The following is an 11,072-nucleotide window of genomic DNA, read 5'->3' as shown; positions in this document are numbered from 1 at the left end:
GGTTAAGAAAAGATTCCAAATCACTCTGGCAGCTCGAGTCTGCTTCCCCCGCCCCTCAACATTCAGTTTTTAGTCTGTCTGTACAGGATGCTGCTTACATCAAATGCTGGGTCCAGATCAGTCAAAATCTGAATGGTGTGTCCTCATCTCATCTCTGCTGCCGCTGCCGCCAACGCCACTTCATCTCCACCTGGCATGGAAAGGGCTGGCAATTAACCGTCCCATCCTGGCAAACCTCACATTTGTATAAACAATGCAAGGCTTTTTTAGCACATTAAATGTTTGCACCAGGTTGAAAAGGAAGCTAAATTCCCTGCCACAAAGCACTCCCCCACCGCCAATGGAAACATAGCAAATAAACGTCACAGCTATCATTGATTCCCCCTTAATCCATAAAAGGGGATCCAATTTTCTACCACCAGATTATACATGTTACACCCCTTTCCTCAAATGGTGGGAGGAAAGTCTGTTTCCTTTACAGAAAAGAGCTATGGCTATCTCTCCCCAGTCTCTCGCTCTCTCTCCCCACCCCCCTTCCATAAGAATCCATAAGCGATGTGCCCCAGATGAAAACACAAAACTTTGAAACATAGAGTTGGGATGGGGGCAGGGAGAAATTGGAAAATTGTAGTTAACTTGTAAAAGAAGTGAAAAATCATAAACGTTGAATAGCAAGAATAAAAAAAATGCATTGACAATGGATCTCAACAACAATGTACGAGTTGAGCAGGTATTCTAAATGTACATGTTGAGCAAGTATAACAGAGGCACCAAATCAAGCTCACAGGCCTTTCAGAATGGATAGTAGCATCAGTATTTCCCACTACTAGCTTCTTCCCAAAAACCCTCCTAGCAACTCAGCCTGCTCAGTGAAAACTCTCTCACATACTTTTCAGACTGCATCCAGACAGGTGAGTGTTGCACACACACAATCCAAATCCCTGGAACAGAAAAAAACAAAACAAAACACCCAGCTATTCCTAAGGGCATGTCACTGTGCCATGGAGAGGATGGAAGTACGCCTTGAAAAATTACACCGCCATGGTTGGGTTCATCTACCACTGTACATCTGTTTAAGTGGAAAAGCTGTATCCAACTTGGATTCCCCCACCTCTGTGAGATCATGTTAAGGAAGACAATAAGGCCACACCAAGTTTCCCTGATGTACACGGGAGACCAAGATTCCCTGTACAGTTAATCCCAGAAGTATCACCAATGCTCTGCAAGTATGCTCCCACCCACAACTGCTGACTACCTGGTCAAAGAGGAAGATGGGATGCCAACAGGCAATATTAACTGGTCTACCTCAAAGAGCTTTTATACAGTCATGGATGTTTATGAGTTCTTTAGATGACATGATCTCCGTTTTGCTTCTGTTTTTTAAGAGCACTTCCCAGGGGGCTTAGAGCGGGAAAACGGTATTATTTCTGAAAGCGAAAGAACTATTTGTGTATTTGTGCCATTCTGCTGCAGCACACCGCCACCTAGAGGTTATAAGGTGGAAAAGCAGGAAAAGAAAAGCTGTGTAGAGCTTATATCGCATTTCTGCGATGAAAGTAGATACAGTGATTAACAGCTTCGGGTAGAAAGGTTCTAAGGAGGGTGTTAACTATTATTCTGGGAACTGATCAATTCGAGTGGAAAGAGTAAAATGTGTTCAATTTAAATCTAGCAGTTATGGGGGTGGAAGTGCACCTTTGATACCAAATCTTAGGAAACACTGGTCTATCCCATCAGAGTATGTTGTAAATTACTAGGCTACAGCAAACCTAGAAAGGCAGGACAGGGCAGGAGAATATAACTGCGGTCCCAGTGTACAGTGAGGTGGGGGGCAAAAGGAGGAAGAATTGTGCAGTTGAACATTTGGTATTATTGCCAGTCATGCAAAAGCTGCAGCAATGTTAAAACAAATGGACTATCCTATACATGAATATCAAGGAATATTTTCACAAGTTTATGTTCAGATGGTATTAACACCAGCTAGACTTATTAAGATGTATACGCAGGCTGAATATAAATGTTGGAGGTATGACTCTGGACGAGCAAATAGCTAGCATACCTTTTGGACTTCTCTAATGATTATTGTGTTCTGTGTTCTATGAGATCAATTTAATTTTGGGATATGTCCTCCTTAAGGACCCATTAGCAGGTATTTTTGAGGATCTTGAGGGCATAATGGTTTGTGACGATATTAAACGGTGATCCACCACTTAGCAGCAGCCCAAATGGCAATTGGTTTTAGTTGAAAGTAGAAAAGCGGGATACAATTCAAACAAATAAATAATAACACACACCCCAGTCTTCCACATTAGGCTCCCAATCCAGATCAGGGCCCCTGTAGTCTAGAATCTAGACTAAAAATGAAATGGGGCGGGGGAGAAACACATTTAAAGTAATGTCTGTTTTGGCCCTCAGCTACACACGCCATGGGTTTCGCTGGACCTGCTATTTTTCAACCTCAGCGTTCACACAAACACAACCCATAGCATGGGAATAGCAATATTGGCCTATCTTGTAGTGCTGTTGTGGCGACTCCTGAGGCAATGTCTGTAAAGTATCTTGAACACCCAAAGTGTGCCATGTAATATTATTTTGTAAACGAAATTTTGCTGCAGGTATCAGCTCCAGGGTGGTACTAAAAATGCCCATTTAAACGATTTACAAGTCAACTGCCTTTAAATAGTATCCAAAGTCTGCTTTTGAAGTGGGCTGGCTCTGTGTGTAAATGACATGCAAGGCATGTAACACAGCCTTTGTGTGGAAAAGGTCCCAGATTCGATCCCTGGCGTCTCCAGGTAAGGCTGAAAAAAAGTGCTGCCTAAAACTGGAGACTTGCTGCTGCTCAGTGGGCCCGTTCAGACAACACGCAAAGCTATGCTTAGCCCACTAACCCTTTTGCAGCAAATGGTTAGTGAGTGTGTTTAAACTGTGGTTATGTAGCCACCATGGTTAAGAATAGTTCACACAAAATGCCAAGTCATGGTTCACAGGACACACTAAGCCATAATGTTTAGCTGAAAATGCTTAACCACCGTGGCTTAGTGTGGCTTCTGAACAGGGTCATCGTCAACAATACTGGCCTAGATGGGTAATGGCCTGACTCGGTAGAAGGCAGCTTTTTATGTTCATATGGCCAGAATGTATGCTCAATTTTGAAAACTGCTTTCTTCAGCTTTCTCCGTCCTGTTAAACATTCGAGAGTAATATGCTGAAAAACTAAAACGCACTCTTAGCCTCACTTGGGAAACACTTTCAGATTGACAGAATGCTTGCAGGTGGTCCAAAGAGAGCAAGCGAACATTAGTAGGGCAGGCCACACTAGCTTCTGTGCCCAAGCTGCTACGCCGTAACTGAAGAGAACTAAAAAGCATACTTTAAATACCAGGCTACTAGGAATGAAGCTACACAGCTCAAGTACAAAACCCAGCAACCCAGCTGCTCAGTACGACAGGCTGCCGCGAACATAACCCTGCAGAATTCTTCTCTTCTCTGCTCACCTCAGAACACAGAGCTTGGCTCAAAGGTTCTGCCCTGATGTTTAAAGCTCTCCATGAGATTGGCTCTACCAATCAAAGCGACCACTTCCCGCTCCCAAGTACATGATCTCATACCAACTGCGATTCACTGGAGGGGAAAAAAATGCAATTGCCTCCAGACAGGAAAGCATTGGAAGGGCAAGGTGCAAAACTGTTGAAACAGCCAGACTTAAAGCTGACGCTCTTTTCCAACAAGCAGTTGGATGGCCAGATCTGAATCAAAGCAGAACTGCCTTCTTCCGTTTGGCACTTGGTGTTTTCTACGTAGTCTATGTACACAAACGTCTAAGAAGTCCATAAGGAATGGTGCAGAAAGCAGATTTGCTTAAGCTCCCCCTGTGTGTTCTTGTATAATGAAAGGATAAATTGTTCTGTGCTGTTTCAATCCTCCATCCCTCCCATTGTGTAGGTGTGTGTGTGCACGTTTTCTTCATTTGGTTTTTTTGCTAAAATGGCAATAGGATGCATTATGCACAAATTATAATGAATGAAGTGAAACAGTGCATATCCAAGCTACGTTTATGTTGATGAAACAGTGTTAACCATTTGGTATTGTTTTATTCATACCCCTGAATGGTTTTGAATCGAAAGGAAATGTAAGATACCATACCCGTGACACTCCATAGGAATCCTTGGGGTCATTACAGACCCCAATAATAACCCTTCATTGTTATTCTTGTACTATAAGCCCATAGTTCTTAATAGAATTTAGATTTTTTTTAAAAAAAATATTAAATTGGAGTCATGCATCTCATAGTTTAAAATAGGGATGGGAAACTTCTGCCTCCCCGTAACATTTTTGCAGCCCTTGCCACTCCCTGCCGAATTTACCATGGAGGAGCCCAAAATGTGGGAGATTTTGCTTTAAAACCAAGTGTTTGTTCCCGTGCGTGCCTTGGTGTTCAGCAAAATCACGTTTGCTATACTGTTGCTGCGCTGCCAAATTCAGCAGTGTTGCTCACCCCTGGTTTAATACAGCCTTTCCCAACTGTGTACCTTCCAGAGGTTTTAGACTACAACTCTCGACATTTCTGATCGTTGCCCATGCTAATATGGGCTAATGGGAGTTGAATTCCGAAATATCTGGAATGCGCCATGTTGGGGAATGTTAGTTTTAAAAAGCAACACAGAGTAGCAAACTAACTGGAATTGATTTGGCCTTGATATCAGGTTACTAATAGGAGAGTTACAGTGTGACATAGTGGCTAAAGTGTTGGACTGGGAGTCGGGAGATCCGGGTTCTAGTCCTCACCCAGCCATGGAAACCCACTGGGTGACTTTGGGCCAGTCACATTCTCAGCCCAACCTACCTCACAGGGTTGTTGTTGTGAGGATAAAATGTGGGGGACGAGGAGGATTATGTACACTACCTTGGGTTCCTTAAAGAAAAAAAGGCGGGATATAAATCCAATAATAAATAAATAAATAAATTTAAATCACAAGCGAAAAACAACATTTAGGATTTCATTCAAAGAAATGCCAGCTCAACATGATGGTCTACAACATATGAGTTCAGCATGCTTAGTTCTGTGTTAGATTGTAGCTGTGATGTTTCTCCGGTAGGACACCCAATGTTGAATAAATGTTCAGAGGTCAGGCAGTTACCAAAGAGAACGAAAAAGAATTCAGTTTTTGTGAGCTGTCCAGAGAGCTTTGGCTATTGGGCGGTACAGAAATGCAATAAATAAACATATACCAAATCTCATAGCCTAAACTAGCAGGCTCACACTGATAAAGTGACATTGCAGAACCATGCTACTATTTTAAAATGAAAAGAATGTGTCAAAGCCCCTATGGATCAAGAATGTAATTATTTGCTCGCAGAAGTTGTTAACAATGCAATTTTTCATGTCCATATATCTGCCCATCATACTGCTAACAACACAGACACAAACTGTTTTCATTTTTGTTTTTAATAGCGGGGTTTTAAAATGCACAGTGAATCCAAATACAAAGCAGGCCATTTTCCGCCTAACAACTGTAAATATCTTAACAATAATTGTAAATATACTTTCACCTCAGTTTGTGCTACAAGGACTACAGTGCAATTACTACAAGGTTGTTGACAACAGCACCAAATGCAGTACAAAAATCTAGTACCAAAAAGTCATACAAAAATGTCAGTGACTTTACCCACACATACAGAAGTCATAACTGCTGGAAGCACATTGTTTGCTGGTGTTTGTCTCAAGTATTTTTCAGCTGCCTGCTAACCAAGTTCAGTGTAATGCTACAAGGACACTTCTGAGGTACTCACTTTCTGAATCCTTCAGTTACATACTCTCAGAACAAACCATTGACCAAAAAAGAAACTAAAGGCCTAAAGTTACAAGGCAAAAAAGTGAAATTGTCATTGGGAAAAATGACTCCCCCACAACACCCCATTTATGACCTGGATGTAAGAAAAGCCAAAAATCATAATTAAAGTTTCGAAATGCTTAGCTAAAGAATAGAAACATTTTAAAGTAGGCCTACACTACTTCTGACCTACCAAGCCAAGCAAGTGATTGGAAAGAGACTATCCTACAATTGGTGCCTTCTTGTTTTTCTTTCTAGGCAATCGGCCTTCAACTCCCATCATCCTTCACCATTGGCTATGTTGCTTAGAGCTGATGGGAGTTGTAGGCTAAAATATCTGAAAGACCACAAGTCTGTTGCTCTTGCCCTACATGGTTTTTGTAGTCTCAGGCAAGCAGCAACAGTAGTTTAGCAGAGTCCTGACAGTAACCATACATGGCTGATGGACTATGTTTGACTTGGTGGGCCAAAAGTTGTGCAAGTCCGGCCTAGATTTAGCTAGCATTGAGATGCCAATTTATCTGGGGAAAAGAAATGCATTTTGTTAGAATGCATTTTTTCTGTAAATAACACATACACACATATATTTTTCATGTACGCATCCAACAGTGTGCTCCCACTAGCATTACCGACATTGCACCATTTTTTTGCACTATATAACAGGCACTACAGGGGGAAAACAGCTATTTGGCAGCAAATTTCAGCAGCAAATACCTGCTTTTACCCATTGTACTAGCTACCTTGCGCAAGCATTGATTTCTAATAATGCAATATCATGTGCGCTAGTGCTGATACACCACTGAAAACTACCCAAAGTGCTATATTTTGGAGGGGGGGTCTGAGTCCTTTCTACAATACATCCCTGGCTTATTAAAAAGTGGTACTGTTTGAAAAACGCATGCTCAAAAACACAAGCCATATGAATTCCACTTTCAACAGGTTTCGTTGCTCCATTTTTTAAAAAACCAGCAAAGAAAAGTTGGAGCTCATGCTACAAAACACTTAATATCCCAAGTGGTTCAAGTGAGTACATGTAGAAAAGTTTGAAAACCTGGTATGAAAGTTTTGTGAAAAAAGCCTATAAGATAGCTTGTGACTCAAGCCGAGTGTGAAAACCACTATAAATTTGTGCCTTCAAGACAATTCAGTAGCAGTGTATCAAGAATTAAGTGGTTTTGTTGGAAGACTAAGCTGGTTTGTTTTATCTGATAGCACAGTTTAATTACTGTTCTTTTCAATCACTGAATACATTACATTTTTTATGAAAAAAAGTGTTCACATTGCTCAACTAGATTAAACCCTTTTGTGTATTGAAATATTGGGAGAGCAACCCTTTGCTATTAAAGAATGAAATGTCAGGGTACAATTCAGCCACAATTAAGCACGATGAAGTCCCAAAACACACATGCTTAAATCTCTCCCACTGGATTTGAAAGTGTCCAACCACGGCTGGACCATGTCCCAAATATGTTATAATTAACAGAAATTGTCAAGTCTGGCTGTTGCATTGTGCTGCTGCCAGAAAATATTTTAATCAAGCTTTTTAAAAGTTAGGGGTTTTGTTTTCTTAACTAGAAAACCTATTTCACCTCCATAACATTTCTCATACAAGTAAAAATCGCAATATATTCTCTTATCATTTACATTAGAAAAAGAAATCTAACATGATGCATCTTATCCAAATGTGAATTCTAGTTTACAAAACAAAACCAAAAAAGCTTCAGAGGCTACACAGAGCCACATGGCGGCAGTAGTAGTAGTAGGCAGTACAAATAGTTCATGGGCAATGTAGCCTGCAAAAGCTCCACTGAACAAGAAAACTTTTACCATTGACAGAGTTCAGAGGCTATTGTAGCTAGCTTCTTGCTAGGAATTTCCTCATACACAATTGTCATTTCACATCATTAGGAAAGAGAAATATTAAATATTTATGGGCACATACAAACAAGCCATTTTTAGACCCACCCACCCAGCCAGCCCTTGGCAATGCAATTATTCCGTTTTCTTTGCCAGTTTTTTCTTAGCACCATCACCAGTTTCTCGGTTAGTAGCATGGTCAGAGGTCGAGGAGGTGCCATTATAAGGCACTTGGGCCTTCGAACTAGCTGGGTGCTGACTAAAGAGGAAGCGGCCCAGTACCATCTCAAGCGGCGCAAATGGAGAAGTCACGCGTTGCGTCAGCATCATGGCCGCCTGCAACAAAACACAGCAAGGGCATCAATTCTGCAACGGAAACTGGACGTCTCCCTCACAAAAGTGGCTCTCTGTTTTTATCATCTTTGGTGGACTTGTAAAAACGCCAAAACATTTTGGACCCAAATACACTCTTCAATTCAAAAAATATTAAAGACAAATATAGAAATGAAACCGGAAGCTTTCTTACTTGGATTAATGGACAAACAACTAAAAGAGAAGGGGGAACATTATTTTTGTACATGACAGCAGCAGCGAGATTGTTATACGCACAAAACTGGAAGAATGCAACAATACCAACAACGGATGAATGGATGTTGAAGATGCTGGAATTGGCAAAGATGGCAAAACTCACAGCGATAATGAGAGAAAGATCAACAACTATGTTTATGTTGGAATGGAAACCTTTGATTGAATATTTGCAAGAGACAGAGAAAAATGATGTATTTGTTTGTGGATTTTAGTATTAAGATGGGGAAAGAAAAGAGAAAAAGAGAAGAAATAAATTTGATTGATGTATTAATTGTAATTAAAGAATTAGAGAGAAATGAAGTTTGATTCTGTGAATCCAATGTATGAGATTCGGATAAATCATAAGAAAGAATTGTATTTGATTAACATATTAATAGTAATTAAGAAGTTAGTTAGCATTTCTGGCATGAAGAGGGCCAAAAATATACTTTAACCTTATCCTTAATTTTTTTTATTGTATTTTACTGTAAGTGTAGTTATTTTGTGTATACCTTTGTTCATATGTATTATGTGTGCTGTAAAGATTTTGTGTTTGTGATGTTTAAAATAAAAAATATATATAATTGAAAAGTGGCTCTCTGCAGAACTGCCAGCCAATTAATGCCACCCGCATGTTTAAAATAAAGAAATACACTTATACCGCTCTTCCTAGCAGCTCAGAATTGTATACAATAGCAAAACAAACAAACCGTGATGAATAATAAAATCAGCAATAAAGCAAGTCTAAAAAAAGACTAATTAATTAATTAATTACATTTTTATACCGCCCAATAGCTGAAGCTCTCTGGGCGGTTCTCAAAAATTAAAACCATTAGGAACATAATAAAACAAGCTAAAAACCCAAATACAAAAAAAAATACCCCCTACACACACACCCTCCCAAAAAAGTCCAGTTCAGTCCAGATGGATCACGGCAAAGCCGTTGCCGCCATGTTGGCCAATTGTGAAAGTGAGTCCCATGGTGCAGGTTGAGAATCTGAGGTGGGTCTGAGGTTTAAACCAGTTAAAGATCACTGCTCTAGAGGATAGATATGTGTGTGTGTGTGTGCATTTCAATTTGTTGTCTACTGGTTTCAGCATACATTCAAAATGTTAGCACACGATTTTGTTTCAAATTTCTAGTGATCCAAGGAAGAAAGCATTATTCAGGATCGAGGTCACCCTACTGATCTTATGTAATTTTAAAGCAATCATATCTGGCATATGAATGTGTGTAAGTGAACCTATCCGAAAATAAAAGATACACAAGGTTTTTTTTTTAAAAAAATGTAGAATAGCCGATATGTACCTATGAGTACTTATACCAGCGCAACTTCTCAAGCACCACAAATTCCAACATTCTTACCTTTGTGATCACCAAGAAGACGGTGTAAAAGAACATAAGCTGATGCTTTGCTACTGGAAGGTAACCAACATGCTGCATTGTGAAAAGTACAGCTCCTATCAAACTTGCTTGCACAGGGCTGAGGAAAAATAGAGCACAGGAAACAGAAAAGGTGAGGCATACTTCTCAACAAAAAACAATAATGTACATAGACCTCTCAACATTGCTGCTAAAAATTTATTTGGAAAGAACCACGAAAGAGCCATTTAGGATCACAAATGTGGTTTTTCATCAGTATACCAATCAGTTAAACATTAATCGACTGGTTTGTAGGGACCGATTTTAACTGGCTGGCTGCAAGTTACAGGTATAATTGTTGAATTTTTAACAGAGCAATCCTACACACATTTACTTGGGAGTAATTCCCATGGGACTTATTTCAAAGCAAACATGCACAGTAAGACTCTCTTAGTCTTGGTGTGTTATGGTAATAAAGAATAAAAGGGAAATGTTAAAGATGGACTTCCCTTCTAACAATGATAGTGCTTGATGCTTTTATCTTTGACCATGTTTTCCACCAATGAGCCCAAAACAGATGTGGCTTAATGAAACACAGAAACCTGATTAAACAGCAATTAAGATGGGGAAAGGGAGGAAAGAAGCATAACTCTGTGAATCCAATGTATGAGAATTGGGTGGACATGTAAAGGGTAATTAAGAAATTAAGGGGCATTTCTGGCATGAAGAGGGCAAAAGAAAAAATTATATCCTAACCTCACCCTTAAATGGTTTTTAATGTAACTGTTGTTGGGATATGTATCCTTGTTTGTATGTATTATGTGTGATGTCTGTTTAGATGTTGTTGGAAAAGTAAAAATTTACCAAAAATAAAAATAAAAATAGAGTAACCAGATTTAAAAGAGGAAGGGCACAGGCAGCTTTAACTGTTGTGATGAAGAGGAAATTTCACCAGGTTCTCCATATATACAAATGACACCTGCTGAAATTCCCTTCTCTATGCAACAGTTAAAGATACAGGAGCCCTGTCCTCCTTTTCATATGGTTCACCCTAGCTAACCAACCTATCGTTTCCTGGGTCCCTTGGTGTTACACATTGGCCACTTTCTAGTCCTCTCATATAACAGGTTGATCTCAGGGAACCATAGTAGCCAGGTTATAGGTGTCGTATGTATATCCCCAATCTCTGGCTTGTAGCCATTTGCTTTACCCGCAAAGCTCAGAGACTTTCTTCTACAAATTTGGCTTTACATGCACAAGCAGAATTTATCCTTGAGCTTACACATTCCCTTCTCCTCTCATGCTCTTCCTGGTTTTTAACAAACCATAGCTTGCCCACAAACCAGGACCAAACCCTGGTTTGCCAATTTATTTATTTATTTATTTATTTAATTACATTTATATACCGCCCCACAGCCGAAGCTCTCTGGGCGGTTTACAACATTTAAAAA

At 39.9% G+C, this 11,072-nt stretch overlaps 1 protein-coding gene across 3 annotated transcripts in view; it reads right to left on the bottom strand.

Moving 5' to 3' along the window:
* Positions 1-5,928: 5,928 nt before the first annotated feature.
* Positions 5,929-11,072, bottom strand: part of TMEM38B (transmembrane protein 38B) — a 32,089-nt gene continuing 26,945 nt past the window's right edge. For all 3 annotated transcript variants that reach the window (XM_063129151.1, XM_063129153.1, XM_063129152.1), the window contains 2 exons: positions 9,625-9,742; positions 5,929-8,027 (listed from right to left, as the gene is read on the bottom strand). In XM_063129151.1, coding sequence (XP_062985221.1) covers positions 7,827-8,027; positions 9,625-9,742 — 319 coding nt within the window. In that variant the 3' untranslated portion in view covers positions 5,929-7,826. The remainder of the gene's footprint in view (positions 8,028-9,624; positions 9,743-11,072) is intronic.

Source organism: Elgaria multicarinata, chromosome 6 (genome assembly GCF_023053635.1).
Source record: "Elgaria multicarinata webbii isolate HBS135686 ecotype San Diego chromosome 6, rElgMul1.1.pri, whole genome shotgun sequence".
Lineage (NCBI taxonomy): Eukaryota > Metazoa > Chordata > Lepidosauria > Squamata > Anguidae > Elgaria > Elgaria multicarinata.
The sequence above is the reverse complement of the archived record's forward strand: the minus strand, read 5'-3'. Positions and strand labels throughout refer to the sequence as shown.